The sequence below is a fragment of the Opisthocomus hoazin genome, chromosome 18, assembly GCF_030867145.1.
Source record: "Opisthocomus hoazin isolate bOpiHoa1 chromosome 18, bOpiHoa1.hap1, whole genome shotgun sequence".
Lineage (NCBI taxonomy): Eukaryota > Metazoa > Chordata > Aves > Opisthocomiformes > Opisthocomidae > Opisthocomus > Opisthocomus hoazin.
Genome location: NC_134431.1, coordinates 19,663,011 through 19,681,902, shown reverse-complemented (window position 1 = coordinate 19,681,902; position 18,892 = coordinate 19,663,011). Strand labels below are relative to the sequence as shown.

Below are 18,892 nucleotides of genomic sequence, written 5' to 3'. Positions count from 1 at the left end.
GGAGTGAAGCACCCAGTTCAATGAGGCAGCGTTGAAAATCAATAACTTAATTGCAGATATTTGATGGACTTTTATCCAATTTATAGTCCTCCTGCCCTGATACGTGTAGAGCATAAGGACGTGGTGCTGTGTCTGACTCTGGGCAAGCAAAACCCTTTCCTCTCCCATGTCTGTTGTCCCTTTGCAGGTCTGTCTGCTGCACAGACGTGGTGCTGCAGTATGGATCGGGCCCTGGTTGGGAGGTCCCTCTACGGGGTGGAGGTGACCGTGTTGCTCAGTGCTGACAGGAACGGGGCAGCTCTGGTGATAACATCTCGTCCCCAGCTCCTTCCCAGATGGTCCAGCAGAAGTCTGCTGAGAGAAAAGCTCCCAGATGTTCAGACCAGTGATCTCCTGGAGAGCAGCCCCTTGCCTAGACAGCAGTCCCGAGGTGGCCCAAGGTGCAGTCCCTCCTGCCACTCTGCAGGACAAAAGGGCCATTTGCAGCAGGGTCTGAAGTCCTGGCTCTCAGGCCTTTGGGGGGAGGCAATGCTGCATTTTAACCCAGCTGTTCTCGTTTCCATCAGCATGTGCGAGTGATCAGTGTTGGCCCCTGCTCTCCTGTTCTGCCAGCCCCTGGCCCGGAGGTTTGCATTGCTTTTCTCACCTCCTCCCTGACTCTTTGCTTTCCTCCTTGTCCCTGCTGCAGGCACCTCTGTGATGCAGGTGATGGCGTCTGATGCTGATGACCCCACATACGGGAGCAGTGCCCGGGTAGTCTACAGTGTGCTGGAGGGCGAGCAGCACTTCTCTGTGGACAGTAAAACAGGTGAGCAGCACCCAGCTGGGCTGGCGTAGTCCATGGCCACGCGTCCTGCATCTGTTCAGTGCACGGCTGTGTGCCAGCAGGCCTGCACCTCCATGCTGGCCATTGGTGCTGCAGTACCTGTGCCATGGGCGTTACTGGGTGTTGGAGAGGAAGCTCGATAGCCCTGCAGGCTGCTGCCCGGCTCCATGCAGTGCCTGCAGCAGGCAGCACTGTGGAGCAAGACTTGCAGCTGCCAGCCCTACGTGCCCTGCCTGCACCAGCCAGAGCTGCTCTGTGCCCAGAACAGGAGTGCACCTGCAGGCACATAAAATCTCAGTGCGAAAGGTTTAAGTACTACCAGAGGGGCCTTAGCAAAGGCTGCATTGTTATCACCAGGGCTTTGATTAAAGGTAACACTTTAAATTAAGGATGGGTTTATAAATGTTCTATTAATATTTAATGAAAGAACAGTAGAAGCTGCTCCATTCCTTAATAACTTATAATAGAGCCTGTTGTAAAATGCCCCTGTAATAAATCCCTAGCAGATGATGCTCTGACATACTGGTTAGAGTAGACCATAACCAGGAGATGTTGGGGTATATATTCTCCTTGCCTCCCAGGAGTGTGACTCTCATTACCCTTAATGGGAGCCTTGCAAGCTTTCTAAGGAGGGAAGACACTCAAATGCTAATAAGAGGTATTTAAGGCACAAAGCATGCAGTAAAGTACCCACAGTTTAATGAAAAATTGTTAAAGGACAAGCAGGCTGGGTAGTTTCAGCTCTTGTTGGAAGGCTGGACAGCAAAGTCCCTCCCTGCTCTATTGCTGAACCGCAGTGATACAGGCTGAGCTCGACCCCTAGACTGGTGTGCCAAGTCTCTGTCAGGCTGACCTGCGTCTGTGCTAATAAATATTTTCTAGGACTGTTCTTATGTAAGTCAGAGTGAAATTTGTTCAGGGGCTCTGGCATAAGGAGAGTGTAAGGAAGGTACATGTGCATGAGCCTCTGCATCTGTGTGAAACAACGCACCTCCTGAAAACCGCTCTGGTGCGCATGAGCAAGCCAGTCCCAGCCCTGTCTGTGCCACCGCTCTGGTGCGCATGAGCAAGCCAGTCCCAGCCCTGTCTGTGCCACTAGCCCTGGCTGCCCTTGGAGGAAAGCTCAGATCTGGGTAGCTCCTAAGCACACCTGACAGCAGAGCTGGGGTACACGGGGGAAAATATCATTGTCTGGACAGAGGCTGGTGCAGTGGTGGGAGTGCACAAGACCAAGCTTTGGGCTGCACCCATTCCTGGTCCAAAAGCTGCTGCACCTGGGCTTTCTTCTTTCCCAGATTTGCTTTTTTTTTTTTTGGGGGGGGGGGAAGGGATGTGGCAGGGGATGAAATGGATGAACAATGGGCTAAACACTGAAGATTCAGGTGCATGTGAGATCCTGTGTGTGAGTGGAAGCCTGGCTGCTGGAATGAAGAGGGACCACTGGGAGCAAGGTGCACAAGCCAGGACATGCAGAGGCTCAGCTTCCTGCAACAACGTTAATGCTCTGTATTAAGGCATGAACTAAAATGGGCGCTGTGGGACTGTGGTGAGAATTAATGTTACCCTGGGAATCCAAGCTTCCCGATTCCTTGACTTTTTGTATCTTAATCCACAAGCTGTCTGTTTCACACACTGGGGGGGTTGGTTCACTTTCTGCTTGCTTGTGATTCATAAAAGCAAAACTGCTGACAGTCTGCAGAACAGTCCTCGGCCCCTCTTGAGTGTGTCTGTTTCCAGAATATCTGACTGCTAAAGCAGCTACTGGGGCTGACTCTTTGGTGACGTCCACCTGTGGCTTTGTGCCTGGTGTGAGCTGTGTGCCCTGCTGTCAGCAATAGCCTGCATAGATGCGCTGCTGGGGGCAGCAGGTACGGGGCTGATGGTGACGATGGGGGATGTTGTTTCATCGTGTCTCTCTGGTATGGACCAGGAAGCCAGCAGATGCACCCAAGCAAATCCAATCCTGCTCCCTCTCTGCACTTGGATAGGTTTTTAGTGCTCCACATGGGAATCCTGGCCTGACTGCCCTGGGTGGACCGGCTTCTGTCCTGAGCGTAAAAGTTAATTATCCATAGCAGCAGCATAACTCTCAGAGCCACCATTGTTATTAATGGCTGTAAAAAGAACCATAAAAACCTAGCATGTTACATTTCTTATAATATATGGTAATGAAGAGCAATTTGTTTTCCCCTTTCGGTTTTGACCTCCTTCTCTGCCTTTTCTTGCAGGTGCTCCCTTGCACACCACCTAAGCCTATGACTCATTCCAGTGCAGGTTCTCACTTCCTTGCCTGTACAACCAGCTCTTTTCACACAGTCCTTTATAGCATAGGTGTTGCATGTACAAGTGTAGTTTGCACACTTTGGTACAGGATAGGCACTGTGTCTAGGTTGTTTAGTTTCCTGTTCTTGGATGTTACTAGCTGTAGTATTTAGCTGGGATTTTGGATTTGATGGACCTTTTAAGGGCAGACCTAAACTGTCTGGATGGCATGCTGTGCTAAGTCCTACCACTTGATAAGCCCTGAATTCCCATAGTGTCTCAGACGTCTGTCTGGAGGGGGACGAACAACTAAATGGCCCCACTAGAACAGTGGGAGCTGCAGCATGCCATTTGCTGGTGTCCACAAAGCTGTGGAGAATGATTCCGGTTTCCACAGTGTTGAATGATGGTGAAGAAAAAGCACAACTGATGCATATGAGTTTTTCTTTCTTTTATATACACCAGCCACTACCTCTTGTGCTTTGAGAACTAAGTTTCAAACACTGAAACTGCCTCTGGGTTTGTGTTGTGTAGCCTAAATCAGGTCCCAGAGTGTACCCTGCACGTGTTGAAGGTCTAGGCTGGCTTTTTTGGTGTATCAGTGGGGAACTTCGTGTGCACAAACTTTGGAGCTGTGATTTCCTGTGCCAGCTGTGAGAATATCCCCTAGGCTCCTTGCAAGAGCCTGCAGGCATTAGTCATATTTTGGCTTTGTGCTGCCTTCCTCATTCATTCTCAGTTTGCAGGTAGGGTGCAGCTGGTCTTTGCTCTTTGTAACAGGTGAGCTGCATTGCACTGTTTTGTGGCTGCCCTGTTCCTGCTGGAGGAGGCTGTGCTTTTACAGTAGTCAGCACGTGTGCTTTGCTGCTTCTGTTGGGAGACAGCCACTTCTGTCGATGGTGGGTGTTGGCTCTGGGTGAGCATGCTTCAGTCTGGCTGCGGAGAACCCCTCTCAACCTGCAGCAGGCTGGCTGGCTGCGAGCAGGCTTGTGACTGCAGGGGCCGTGCGCCCCAGCTTTGCCCAGCAGGACACGGGTTGGGAGGTCTAGTGCTAGTTCCTCATCTAGCTCCAGGAAGCCCATCCTTACCAAGATCCTTCTAACTTACACTTCTCAGATGCTGAGATAGGCACAGAGAGTATGTGACTCCCAGTGTGTTAACGTGAGAGGAGAAATCAGAGTGCATTTAAATTTGCAGGCCAAATTTTCATGTTGCTTTATGTCACCCTGCACTCTCTGTATCTCTGCAGATTACTCACTTTTATAGGGGCAAAGCGTTTTTTCAGCAGGCAGCTGTGCCTGTCTGCTCCTGTCTGTTTCACTGTTATTTGCAATGCCCGTTCTCATCTCTGGCCAGCATGGCTGCAGACTCACTGCTGCCTGCAGTCCCTCCCCACAGCCTCGGGAGGAAACCTGAACAGACTTGACACCCAGAGGGGGGCACAGCCTGGTGCCCTTGGCTCCAGCAGCCTTGTTCATCACTTTGCAGGGGTATTGACTGCTACAGAACAATCACAGCAGGTAACGTTGTAGGCCTCGATATCTGGTGCTTTCCTAAAAGCCTGTCAGTTCGGCAGAGTTCACGGGAATCTTGCTTTTTACTGAAAGGAAGAGGTTGTTCCTAAAAACCTGTCATTCTGCTGTATGCAGGGAAAAGCAGAAGGACTCAGAAGGCTAATTAATGCAGTCTGGCATTTATGTTTACTTAAAACAGCTCCTGAGCTCTAGAGCCTGTCTCCTGATTTGGAGACTTAGGCAGTGAGGACTTGGAGGTACTCGTGCCGGGGAGCGCAGGATAGGAAATACTGGCCTGCTGGGATGAACTTTATGGTTATTTGTGTGCAGTCATTAGTTGTTTCATCCTTACCTGTCAGACTTGCCCTGTTTGGAGACTGACTACAGCCCTAGTCGCAGGGTAGCAAGGGTAGACTGGGAGAGGGGTTGTTTCTGGGAACATGCTGCATGCTGAATTGGGCTGATGAACTGTTGGATTTGTGTGATGCAGTGGTGGGAGGCAGAACGTGTTTCTCTGCTGCTCTTACCAGTTTGTTAAAAGTGCTGCTCGATGTCTGGAAACACAGACATCAGTATGTGCATGTTTGTGTGCACTCATGGCTTTATGCGGGTCTGTGCCCAATCCCAGAAGCTTGTTCAACAGAGCTATGCACGGGTACAAGGGACTCTGAACATGGGTGGTGAGAGTCTGCAAGAAGTGATGCATATTTAAGGTGATTTCTCGTGTTAGCAAGACTGAATGTTAACAGTCCTTTTCAGAGACTGGTGCAGGAACTTCAGTTGGTTTGGGACCAAACTGTATGCTTGGTTGTCTTGAGGAAATTAGGTTGTATCTACTAATGTGCAGTGGGAATTAATATTAAATGATGAGGGATTTAGCTGCTGAAAAAAGGGACAAAGGAAGGGTAAGTGTGGTGGCCATCTGTTGGAGCTCGCTGTGGGTGCCTCCCTCCAGGGCACTGCCGCCTCTGCGCTGGCATGGGCAAGGCTGATTCCAGCCAGGAACAAGCCTCTGCTAGGTGCTCCTCTCTGAGCAGTGGCAATAGCTTATCTCTGTGGGTGCTGCCCTAGGAGCTATGGGGCACGCTAGTTTAAAAAGGACTTGGCCACCTGCTATGAAAGGTACTGCGTTAGAAATCCACAGGCTGCATCCCTCAGCCACAATAGTTGTGACTCTGCACCCTTCAAATAAACTTTGCTGATTAGATTGCTTATGCTGATGCAACCATAGCGTTTCCGTTTCTGGATCTCAGCTCTGTACCTTATGTGCTGAGGAGCCATGAACCTCCTGAACCTTGTGGCTAGTACCTTGCTCAGACCACCTGCAGTTTCTGCATCCCAAATTGTCCTGAGCTGAAGGACAGGAAGGGGGCTGTGTATGTAGGGCAGATGAAGTGCTGGTTCTTGGGACTAAGACCCCATCTGCAGCGGGCTGACCTCCTCCAGGATGTGTGCCTCAAACAGCACTTGTGTCTTGGCAGGTATATTGGTATTTCTGTGTCCCTGCAGGCGGGTGTGGGCACAGGTGAGGAATCTGCAGTCTGTTTGGCTGGTGCCTGCCACCCCTGGGCTGAGGTGGAGATCTGTTTCCTTTAACTGACCAAGCTGCTTGGAGGAGTGAATCTGTTTTATCCAGCTAAGTAGCAGGAGGTCTCTATTTCCAGATCCAGTCCCTGCTCACGCTTGCACAGTAAAAAGACAAAAATGGCAAGAGAAGAAAACTTGTCACCATGAAAGTGGCATTTCCATCCTTAGAGATACTCAGAACCTGACTGGACATGGCCCTGAGTAATCTCACCTACCTTTGAAGACTGCCTGCTTTGAGCTGTAGATGGACCGGGGACCTCCTGAGGATACATCCATGTACATTACTCTGCGACTCTCTGGCTTTGCACTTTGTGGCAGGGCACGTGTTGCTCCTGACTACCCTCAGCTGGAAGGTGCCTTGTCCAGAGGGTCTCTGAGGATGTGGACATCTGAGCTAGAAGTGTCTGAGAGCAGAGCAAAGCCCGTAATGATTGAATTCCTGGAAGGCATTTACCTGCTGAGTGCTTTGTCCTGCTTTGTTTTTATCGCCCAAAGAGTGTCTGCTGTTTGAGCAGATTTGATGGTATTTATGTGATGCTGTAAGTGTCCCCTTGCCTGGTAATTATACTGATTAATCTGAATCATGCTAGAAAGCCACACGTGCCTTGTACCAGAGGGTAAGCCACCATGCATCTGTATTATTCAACTATAGCAGATGCTCTCAAGAACTAGGGAGATGAGTCTGAGCTGGAGGTTGTTCTTGCGTTGTTAGCAGTGTCTGGGAAGGACAAAGTGGCATTTTTTTCTGGCTGGAAAGAAGGTGAATTCATGGGAGATGATAGTGAGGACTTTTCCATGTTCTACGTACAGCAGTGGAGGTCCCTGCCTCTTCTGTCTCTGTGCCCTGAGAACAGGTCTGCCACCATCACTTGCTGCTGCTTTTGCAGAGTCCCTGGGGATCAGGTTTTGAGAGCAGAGGCTAGCCTGGCTCTAGGAGATGGGACCGGGCAAGTTTGCTGGTGGTGGGTGTTTATGGCACCACTCATGGTGTCATGTTCATGGAACTGGTGTGGAGTACGTTTGGAGACCCTGATTTGTCAGGACCACTAGCAAATGGTAAGTGGTTCCTCAGCCCAAAAGACAAAACCAGCCTGACACTTGGGGTAGTAGCCTGATGTGACTCGTGCAGCTTTAGGGGGACAGCTTTCTCGGTGACATTCTTCACCTGGAGGCCTGGGGCATGGGGCGATTCATCTGCATCAGACCCCCCACTTTTCCAGGATGGACTGGACAAACAGCAAGCACTTGGCAGGAGGTGGTTTCTGCTCACAGTCTGCACCCTCGTCGAAGACAAGGATTTTTTTCTGCCTTGTGCCACTAGAAGAACCAGAGCTGGCTGGGGCTGTTTGTCTGCCCTGCTCTGCACACGCCAAATGGCCTGGACTTGCTCCTGCCTGGGACAGGTGACCTTGGAGGTGTTCTGGGAAGTGCCTGAGCACTTTCCTCCCATCTTGCATGTCGTATTATGGGCTACATCATTACGAGCAGCTCAGTTAAGTCATTACAGCTTTGGTGAAGGCATGAGCCTTTTCCCTCTCATCTCAATTGATCACTATTGTGCTGACATAAATAATTTTCATTATAAAATGCTTCAGACCCCGTTAATTAGCAGAATTGCTTAAATTTCAATGAGATAGTGCTTGCCCAGAAGTAATGGGTTTGTATTCATAGTGGAGTGGCAGAACAGGCCTATAAGCGTGACCAGCTGAGGCTAGTCCCATGCAGCCCTGGGGAAATGGTGCCTGTGCAAGGCCAGTCCTGCCTGCTCTCAGACGGGAGGCTGCAGTTCTCGCTGGGACACATGCCTGGAGGTACGTTCATCGCTCCCTTGTCGGTGCTCCCTCCAGCCCCTTTGGATGAGGTGGGGTCAGTCTCCTGGTCAAATGGCTTCCTCTGAACAGACCCAGGGTGAATGAGGGAGCCAGTGCAGATCCTGGGCCCCATCACAGGACAAACACCCGCTGTCTTCTTGTGGAGGAGTTGGGATGCTCCCTAGCAGAACTTCTGCAGTGCTCTGTGCTTGTCTCACCTGCATGCTGGCTGGGAGCACGGACCTCAGTGATCGAATGATAGAAGGGCTGAGGCTTACCCGAGTGCATAAACAGGCAGATGCTGGAAGTGCCTGAGAGATGGTGGGTGACACAGAGCTTCCTCTCGATTTGTGGGGCTGAAGGCAGTAGGAGTCCAGGTAGTTAACTGAACCACAATGACTGAGGGACAAGGAAAGCTGGATGAAGTTGTGCCCATCCATGAGAGCTGGGGAGCTGCAAGGATCTAAAACGGTGGTTATGTCTTTATAATAAATCCTGACTATGGTAGTCATCAGAATAATTGCTAGTTTCAGAAAGCAAGGAGAGAGACATGTCTCCAGAACAGCGTTTCCAGCTCCTGCTGCACCTGTAATGTCATGCAAAGGAGCCAGGGGGAAGGAGGTGGGGGTGGAATTTCATCCTCCCAGCTCAGTGGAATTTCTGACTGCCTTTGGACCACAGCACCAGTGGCTCTTTGGTGTGAGCCGTCCACCCACAGCCTTTGTCAGGAGGTGCACAAGGTCACACCAGACACACGAACGGGGAAGCTGTGGCAACCCACTGGCTGTGGAGGGCTGATGCCTGGAAGCCTCAGGGTATGCCCCTGAAGCCACATCTCGTCTCCTTGCAGCCTGCTGGCACCCAGCTCTCCCCTCCACTGTGCTCAGGTTGTGCTGAAGGCTTCTGAGAAGTGTCTGCCTTGAATCGGGTGGTTTGGGTGGCTGCAATGCTCTGCCATGGCTCCCTTTGTGGCATGTCAGCAAATGTCTTGCAAGCTGCTGAGAGCAGCCGGATGATTCTCTGCTGCTCACTTGGCAAGGGAGGAGCTCCTTGTTCCCTCCAGGTCGGACCTCCCTGCTGGAGACCCACGCTGCACAGCCAGGTGGCAATCCTCCTTTAGCATCTTCCCTAACACCAGGCAACACTACTGGTGAAACAAAGCAAAGATGGATTTTGCAGTTCACAGTAGGAGGAGGTAAAGCTAATAGTTAAAAGCCTGAAAGAGAGAGCAATCAGAAAAACAGAAAACAATGTCTAAATCTGGGAATGTTAAGAAATTGAGCTGGAGGGGATTTTAAGCTGATTCCTAGCTGTTCTGGGGTGTTGCTGGTATAGTGGGACTGGGAATGTGCCATCCATGTATGTACCCGTGGGTGCCCCTGGTGCCACCTCAGAGCAGAGTAATTTATTTCTTTCGTTCTCAAAATATTTCTTCTCTGCTTTGTTTCCATGTAAATAAATTGGTCCTGGGTGACATAGGAAGTTGTAACTTCTGCCATTCACAGTGTTTTCTGGGCTTTACTACTCTTTGTTTCTTGTTTCACATTCCTTTGTATTTTAGTCCTGGTCATTTCCACCAAGCCCAGATGACTACTGAAAAGCTATAAACATTTTTTTAAGAGACTTCATTTTATAAAAAGTAGTAACATACTATATGTTTTTGTAAGCTTTGCAGTCTCTAGTGCATTCTCAGCCCCTGACACAGAACATGTATATCGTTTCTGGTCTCCTTAGCTTAGAGGGAAACTTGAAAATGAGGGCTTTGTGCAGACAGACTTTTCGAAATACAGTGCCCCCCCCCTCCATTCTCCAGATCAAGTAGGGGGGCCCTCCCGGCATGCTTGTGCCACAACGCACCTGTGAAGTGGAGCTTGGGGTCAGAGCACAATGTTCTGTTAGGAATGCTGCGGCAAGCCTAGCTCCTGCCTGAGCAAACGAGGAGAAGTGGGCTGTTGCAGATTTGTGCCAAAGGGGTTTCATGGCTCAGCCTGGGCTTTTACACAGCCTTTCTGTGCAAACCTTGAGACTTGCCCCAGTGTGGCCCCCACGTCTGGGCGAGTCTTCTCCTGTGCCTCTGGATCCTGCCAGTCCTTCATCCGGCTCCTGGCCTCACTGGAGAGAAGTACAAACCTCCTCTGAGCTGGAGTTTACCCCTGTCAGAGCTACTGGCAGCCAGCAATAGAAGCAGCAGTCTGGGGCCTTTTGTGCAACAAGCCTGCGAATTGGCCGCAGAGACTTGCTGGGATGAGGTTGGTCCTGTGGCCATTCCTGGGCTCCAGGGGCATTTTCAGGATGTTTCCGCCTGGCCAACAGTCCGCTGGGCTTGTTCTTCTCTCCAGAGCCTCTTTTTCCCCTCAGTCAGCTTTTGCTTACATGATCTTTGTGAAGCCTGCAAAAGGGTTTGTTCCACTTTGCACCAGGGCCCAAAATACGTCATTTGTTGTTGCCAGCAATGTGCTCCTATGGCAAGGGCAACCAGCAGCACCTAGGGCTGCATTAGGAAGAGCATTGCCAGCAGTGGAGGGAGGTGACCCGTCCCTTCTACTCAGCACTGGTGACAGGAAGCGAGTGCTGTGTCTGGTTCTGGGCTGCCAAATATGAGAGAGACGTGGGCATACCAGAGTGAGTCCAGGGAAGGGCCATGAAGGTTGGTGAAGTATTGGAGCACCTGCCATATGGCGAGAGGCTGGGAGATCTAGCTGATCCTGTTTAGAGCTGGGGCTTGGATGAGGTAATCTCCAGTGGCCCCTTCCAGCCTCACCCTGTCTGTGACCCTGCGGATGCTCTGCGATGTGCCTGTGCTCATGCTGTGCTGCTGGTTTCCAGGTGTGATCCGGACAGCTGTGGCTGACCTGGACCGTGAGACGCAGGACCGGTATGAGGTGGTGATCCGTGCAACAGACATGGCGGGACAGCTGGGTGGCCTGTCTGGGTCCACCACAGTCACCATCGTAGTCACCGATGTCAATGACAACCCACCACGCTTCCCTCAGAGTAAGTCCTGACAGTGGTGCGGGGTGAGCACTGGCCCTTGTCCTGGTCCTGGTCACTTGTGGGTGGTGGGATGGAGGCTCAGCTCTCAGCGCAGCCTGACACATGTCTGCAGGGTGAGCCAGCCCAGCTGCTCGTGCTGCTTGCGGGGTGGCAGCACCAAGACACCGCAGCACACACGGCTCGTTGTCTGGGTCTGAATGTGTCCCTGCCTGGCAGCATGGTGGAGGGGCAGCTGCCTTGGCACTGTCAAGGGCTCTGGACAAGACCACTGCTCCTGGTGCTAGTCCTGGGAGTGGGCAGGGCTCTGTGGTGGGGAGAGCAGAGCTGGCCCTTTCATGACCCCTCTCTGAGCAGTGCTGGGGGAGAAGGCAGCCTGATCTGTCGTGCTGCTGTCTCCTGGGAGCTTGGGCAGGACAGGGCTGTCAGCTGCTGGCCTGGCCCCTCCTGGCTCCTGTGGCAGAGCTTGGCACGCTCTGCCCCAGTGTGACGCACGGTGACGCTGCCCAGCTCACAGACAGCAGCCCTGTCACAGGACAGCTGTGTTTTCCAAGTCACTGCTAGTGGCCTGTGACTCATGCTTGTGTCTTCTCTGGGACCCTCCCCAAACAAGGAGGGTGGGTTATCCTGCTGCAAAGAGTGGGCTGTGCAGAGACCGGCAGTGTGTGGCCGGCAGACCAGAAAGGGTCCTGCAGCTGTGTCTCCTAGAAATTAGAAATAGTAAAGTTTGCAAAGAATCGGAAAACACTGATTGCAGGGCAGTGTCCATACAGAGAAAACAGCCCTTACTTCACCCAGCACCTTGAAACATCAGTGCTCCCCAATTATCTTCCCTCAGCCCTTGTTTTTGGCTGGGGTGTGTGTATCTCCTGGTGCAGACACTGGTAGAGATTGGGCAGCCCTCGTAGTCAGAGGGTGCCCCCAGGGAGGTATGCGAAGGGCTGTGTCAGGCTGGGGGGGGGTGAAAAGGCACAAGCAGTGACCCTAGTACCTTTTTCCCCTCCAGAGATGTATCAGTTCAGCATTGTGGAAACTGCCCCTGTCGGCACTACGATCGGAAGGGTGAAAGCAGAGGACTCTGACGTCGGGGAGAACACGGACATGACGTATCGGGTGAAGGATGAGGAAGGAGTGGAGATGTTCAAAGTCACCACAGACAGCAATACCCAAGAGGCTGTCATCACAGTACAGAAGGTGAGAGACGAGGAAAGCTGGTTGGGCAGGAGGACGCAGGTCTCTAGGAGGGCCCTTTCATTTGGGGACTGCTGCTGCTGCATTTGAGTTAAAATAAATGCTCCTCTGAGCACTGCTTTAGCAGTGGCAGTAGCATTTTTGTGCCTGCAGGTGCAGGGAGAGACCTGCCTCTGTTCTGCATGGATGGCAAAGCACAGACCCGTGTCTGGGAGGAAAGACTGAAAAGGAGCAGCAGCACAGTGCTTGCTGGAGCCTGCACAGGGCAGCTCCCTGGGCAGCAGTGAAGCAGCGAGCCGTGCATAGGTGAAGCTGTGCACAGGGCTATGGAGACAAGTGCTTACAGCTGTCACTGATAGCACCTGTTAGGGGAGAAATATGCCCACCTAATTCTTGTACCTGACCAACAGCACCTTGACTGTGTCTGCTTTTGGTGGCAAAAACAATCAAGCAAACACTTGATGCAGGCAAGAAAGAATGATTGTTCACCAAGGCCACTGCATTCAGCTCACCTCCCCTGTAGAAATAACAGCAGAGTGATTAATGATCAAAACCCACTCCCTCGCAGCACACAGTGTGCTGTCTTCCCAGTGAGTCCTGGCCGCCCGCACCCTGCGCAGCCTGGATGTGCTGCTGGGGGCCCCGGGGGGAGCGGGCTGGAGGCTGCCTCTTCCTCCTCCCCCCCCTCGGTGTGGGCGCTGCCAGCAAGAGGGCAGAGCACCGGTGCGAGAGCCTCCAGCCTCCCGCAGAGGCATTGCTGAGGGAGCAGGGCCTTCAGTGCTCCCCCCGTGTCTCTGGTGAAGGGCTGGTGGCAGAGGGGCTCCTCAGGCTGGGTATGGCTGGGCATGGCTAACTCTCTCCTGTTTTCCCAGCCCCTCGACTACGAGTCAACAAAAGTGCACACTGTCGTGGTGGAGGCCCTCAATAAGTTTGTGGACCCGCGGTTTATGGACTTGGGCACTTTCCAGGACCAGACTATCGTGCGGGTCTCGGTGCTGGACGTTGATGAGCCCCCAGAGTTCCGTCCCCCCTCCAACCTGATGGAGGTCCAGGAGGATGCGCATGTTGGCTCTGTCGTGGGGGTAGTCACCGCCCTTGACCCGGACACAGCAAACCATCCTGTCCGGTAAAGCAGCTGCCTAAACTTTGCATCATCTTCCTTCCAACAGTGGGCGTGGGGTCACCTGCAAGGGACATCTGTGGCCTGAGGGGGCTCATGGCCACGGCTGGAGCAGAGGAGGAGGGGCAGTGCAGGTGAAGGTGACAAGTGCTGTATGCATGGCCAAGCGAGTGAGTGTGTCCTATGGGACAGGCAGCTGGCAGGCGAGTGACAGCCTGCACACAAGCAACAGGCAAGCAAGAGCAGCCATCTTACAGGTCACAGATACGTCGCTGCAAGCGGTGGGTTTGAGTGGCAAAGGAGTGTCAGGGAAGGTGGCTGGCTGACGCTTGCATATCCTTGCTGCTGACAGTGAGGCATCTACCGTGGTGCCTGACACAGGCCAGACAAGCAACCAGAAATGACAGGAGGGCAGTGATGAAGGATGACAAATGAAGTGAGGCTTGGGAGGTGCAGAGCCACAGCTTGGCTGTGTGTGCGTGTGCATGCATGCATGTGTGCGCAGGGATCAAAGATCAGAGGAGTTTATACTTGGGCAGGGGACATAATCCAGGCAGCAGCTTATCTGCACAGGACATTTCCTATTTCCATTTAATTTGTAGCTAAAGAGATTGTTACCTTGTGAAATTGTTATTACCTAAGGCACAAAGCAACCTTCTGGCTCTGCCAACTGGCCTGAGTCACAAGCAGTTGGGTTGGAAAGCTGATGTTCAGAAAACATCATCCGTGTGTGGAAAATTTCCTTGAAATGTGTGTTCTTGTGCCAGGTGACGGAAGGGCTGCAGGCACCTTGTGCACAGCCCCTCGCCTCAAATGAGCAGTGTTGGCTTTGCATTTGAGAGCTCTGTAGGGAGCCTGTCCCAGGCAGCAATAAACTGGGACGCAGCAGGGACAGGGATGTGGGATGGAGGAGGACGTGGCCAGGGAGGGCTCATTTACAGAACTGGTTCCATTCGATGATGTCCCTGCGCGCAGCTGCTTGGGTGCTGAGCTTCAGTGCTGTGCAGCCATGGGGAGCACACTGGTTCAAGGTGGGCTCAGGAGTATCTCCAGATCTTCATGGAAATGAAGAATGGGATGTGTAGAAAGCTCAGAGAAGAACTTAGATATGGAAAGCTGTCATCTAGAGATGCCTGGCAGCTAGCAGAGAGTATTGTGTCACAGAGCTGGATGCTGAAAGTTGTCTTTGGGGTCAATGTGAATGAAATCAGCCTTGGCATGCCAGGAGCTACAACTACGTATGTGAGTGTTGCACCACTTGTACTGGTCCGTGGTGTCTGTTGGACATGTTCTCAAAGTACCTCTACTCACCTTGTCATGTGGCTACCCCCTCCATTCAGGCTACATGTCTGATTTCTTTCTTTGTGGCCCGCCTTGAGCACGTGGCTGTTAGCTTGTATACTTCAGATGTGTGCAGTCTTTCTGTGCATCTGTGTGTGTGTGCATGCACTTTTTCACTTGACTGTTTCTAGCAGTGCTACAGAACATAGATTTTAATTTCTCATCTGTAATTGTAGGAAAGGGGCCTTGGGGACAGAACTATTCTTATTCTCATTTTTTCTTGTTCTTTGTGCTGCTTCCCCATGGAGCTTGTTGCATTGTTTGCAGACAGAACAAAAGAAAGCAGAGGAGGAAGGCTTCCTACTGCTGTGCAGAAGGTGATGGTGACTTGGAGCAGAGAGAAGCAGATTCAAGTACTCAGCAGGAGCAAGAGGGTTAGAGCCCGATCTTTGCTATGCAGGTGTCTCTCTTGTAGCAAGCTTAGTGCCAGACGAGGCAGTGCCTCATGTTTAGGCACGAGGGCCCAGTCAACAGGACTTCCAGGCATCTGCTGTAGCTTGAGAATTGCAATGTGTTTCCCCTTGTCAGGGTAGATGCATTCAAATATGAGTCCTCCCTCCAGCTATCCCTGGGCGGGTAGCTCAGCCTGCATCCCCCATGTTCCCCTGTGACATTTGGTCTCTATCCGTTCATCTCTCCACTCACCTCTGTTCTTGCGGTGCCTCCTGTCATGAGCACTGGCAGCTCCATCCCCTGCTGATGCTCCCTTGGCTCTTGCCTGGGGAGTGCGGGTGGGTGAGCCTTCCCTGCCATTTTAATGTGTACTAAGTGGAGATGCAGGTTTATATTGGTCACACGGATGTGGCACCAATGCAGGAGAAAGGTGCTGTTGGATCTCTCCTCCTTTCCTGTCCTCTGGCTAGCCAGGCAATTTAATAAAATCCTTTGCCACGTAGGAAGCTGTTCACATCTTCAAAATGGTGCACAAACATTAATGCAAGCACCCTGCAGCACCCTGCCAGGATGTGACACTAACCCGTCAGCAGGAAACAGCAGTAAGTCACCTTGCATTTCAAGTGTGCTACTCCAAAGTACAGTCACAAGAAGCCAGCACTTGTATTTCACCTCTGATACATTAGAGAGCAACTGGTCCTGACAGCATGACCAGTGTTTGATCCTGAGCTCCTTGAAGTTGGTATGAACCTTTTCAAGTCGCTGCAGTTCAGTGGATCCCTTTAGCTTCCTGATCCTCGTCTGCCAGAGGTGGGAGCAAAGACACGGCTGTGTTTCTGTGGTGGCTGCTGTCTCCTGGACTCTGGCCTATGTTGGCTCTGCCCTGTAAATAGGGGAGAGCCACAACCTTCTGTCATGATGAGATGTGCTCTCCCCTTGAGGTAGGAAAGAACAGCGATTGCCAGAGACAGCAGAGCAAAAATCAGCTCTGTCAGCATTTCCAGGTCCTGCTGACACCAGGCTGCCAATAATGAGGTTTCGGTAGTATTTTTAGCCAAATGGGAATGGAGGTGCCCTTGGCTTGTTGTTTTCATCCCCAGGCCAGCACAAACAGGGCTGTGCAGCTCCTGCTGCACCATCCAGCCTGAAGCAGCTGCTGGAGGCACGTTTCAGCCTGGTGCTCCCCTGCGCTCCTGGTGATCCACTTGTCCCACAAGGATGTGGCCACTCGGTGCGAGAGCATATCCCTTCCAGATGAGCTGGGCTGACCTGTTACGAAGACATGAGGGTTGAAGGGGCATCCAACTCCCCTGCTCTTGGGAGGCATCCCTGAGGCACTGCTCGCTGCCCCTCTCCCGGCTGCATATGGATGCAGAGTCCCTGGCAGCCACTTGCCCAGACGGGAGAAGAGCTGGGGCACAGGGTGCCCAAACAGCAGCCCATCTCTCTGGGTGAGCAGCCCCAGCCTGTGGCTGCTCAGAGAGGGACACCCTTCCTCCAGTGTGGACACTGTGAAGTGGGGAGTCGTGCTGAAGTTCAGCACGGCAGAGGGGCTGCGCAGGTCCTCTGGGGGAACACAAAAACCCACCAGGGTACAGGCAGGAAAGGCCTTTCTAAAGGACCAGTGCTTTTTATTTTATTCCATACTTGTTTGTTGCCTAACAAAAGCTGGAACCACTCTCTTTCAGAAAGAATTTAGTTTCCAGCTGGCTTTTTGGCTTTAGCTGTACATTTCCCGGGCATAGTGCAATTTTTCTCAGCTGAGCCATTGTATGAGGTAATACAGTGATAGACTGTCTGTGTACGTGAGGCTGTTTGTATGGGAGCCTTTTGTTTTTCTCTCTGCAGTGGGAGCCTGTGCTCTGATTGTGTGTATTCCAGGCTTTATCAGCACTGGGAAGATGTTGCTTGGGATTTAAGGTTCTCAGAGATATTCTTGTTTGGCATTCACCAAATCCGGAGACATGTGTTGGACATGGGCATTTTATAGACTCCAACAGCACAGCAAGAACTACAACCTGCTTCAACACAAAAGGGAGAGGAGGAAAAAACAAACACAACAAAAAGCTTTTCACACAGTGTTTGAAAAGCTCCTTATTAACAAAACACATGGCACAAAATGTGCTCCTTGTTGCATTCAGAGGGAGAAGTGAAACAAACTGCTTGAGAAATGCATTCACGAGAAAGATGAGCACAGAGAAGGCTGTCTAAATTAAACAGTCACTTGTACATCCAAACCAACAGGCAATGCCAGCAACAAGAGAGGAAAATGGATTACAAGGTCCGCATCCCAATCAGAGCTGGGGACTGCAGTTCCAGATAGGGAGCACCAGCCTGCTTTAGGAGGAACTGAGCACATGTCCCATCTCTGAGTACCTGGAGGACCCAGGGATTAACTGCTACCCCTTCCCAGGTGAGAAGCACCGTTTGACTTCAGTGGGACAGGTGAATATGAAGCTGGGCTACTATAGGTGGAGAGGCTTGTGATGGGTAGCAAAGTTTGACTGGTAAAGATCGTATTGCACAAAATGATGTGAACTGAGCACAGCAGATAGCTTCTCATTCTAGCTGCTCTAGCACAGCGTGAGCCATAAGCTCTTGGAAGGGACAATCTGTCATTGTGTGGAGCAGGTTGATCTGCAGCTCTGAGCAGGTTATGGCTGTGGCTTTGTCGGGGCGGATGGGTATCCCTGTGTCCCCTCAATCCCCAACTCCAGTGCCAGCCTCGTACGCCAGAGCCTCCACAGCACTTTGCACAAATGCAAAGCTGCAGACCCACCTCCGGAATCACTGTGTCTAGAAGCAGGCTCAGCCCTGCTTTCATGGCAAATGCAGGCAACACTCACAGCTCTGTCTCCTTCCCCTGGTGCAGTGTTGAGAAGGTGGCAGCTCTCTGTGTAGCGATGATGAAAAAGGGATCAGATTTCTGGTTTGGTTTTTGCGCTGCCATAGGGTATGGGCAGTCAGTCCTCAGCAGGCAATTCAGAAGTGACACAGAAGACAGCCTTAGCAGCAAAACAATTAGAAGCATGAGAAAAGATTACCAGTGGCATGAGGCTGAGCGCTCCCCTACCAGCCTCCAGCCCTCTGCCCACGCAGGCAGCCAGTATCAGATGTTTCCAGGCTCGGTGTTGTGTCCCATCACTAACTGGGTTTTTCTGTGCAGCTGTTTTTTGCAGACATCTTTGTTTATACAGCAATGACATGAGCGTGAACAAAACAGGCATGTGCTTACTCCGGAAGCAGGGAAGGCATATGGAGAGTGAAGCACCTTCTTGAACTCCTAACAGTGTTCAGAAGTGGGCTGGAAGAACAGGATGTGTTTGAGCTCAGGTGATGTGGGAGAACAGTGGAAGCAGTTATGCAAATGCACGAGTTATGCTATTGGAAAGGTGTTAGATGTTGTTGTCCTGGCTTTTGTTCCTCCTTTCAGCAGTACGTTGGACTGATGTGTACAAGTCAGAATGGCCACACCTATCCTTTGCCTTTGCAGTGAGCAACCACAGAGTGGTGTGAGGCTGCAGTACGTGTGCCAAGACAGTGTCACTGTCCCTTCTGGAGCTTGCTACATGCCAGTAGAGGCTCTGTTTCCAGCTGGGCATTGGGGCAGAAAATGCAGGATGGCTAGGAAGTCCCTGGCAGTTGGTTCAGAGGTACCTAGGCTTGTACCTGGCTTTCTGTGGCAGATTCCCATCACCTCTAGATGCCAGGAGGGGAGAGGAAGCCAGCCGCAAAGGTGCAGAACATGCTAGACTGTGCCTGTGCACAGATGCAATTTGGTTAGTGATTTTTGAACATTTTTCCGTAACAACGAGCAAGTGCTGTTGTATTTTCTCTCTCATCCCCCTGTCTGTCT

The 18,892-nt window shown here is 51.7% G+C and overlaps 1 protein-coding gene across 3 annotated transcripts in view; it reads left to right on the top strand.

Moving 5' to 3' along the window:
* Positions 1-18,892, top strand: part of CDH22 (cadherin 22) — a 60,567-nt gene that overhangs the window by 16,314 nt on the left and 25,361 nt on the right. For 2 of the 3 annotated variants that reach the window (XM_075438852.1, XM_075438854.1), the window contains 4 exons: positions 689-808; positions 10,827-10,994; positions 11,998-12,185; positions 13,055-13,308. In XM_075438852.1, the coding sequence (XP_075294967.1) occupies positions 689-808; positions 10,827-10,994; positions 11,998-12,185; positions 13,055-13,308 (730 nt within the window). The remainder of the gene's footprint in view (positions 1-688; positions 809-10,826; positions 10,995-11,997; positions 12,186-13,054; positions 13,309-18,892) is intronic. The other variant, XM_075438853.1, reaches the window with a different exon arrangement.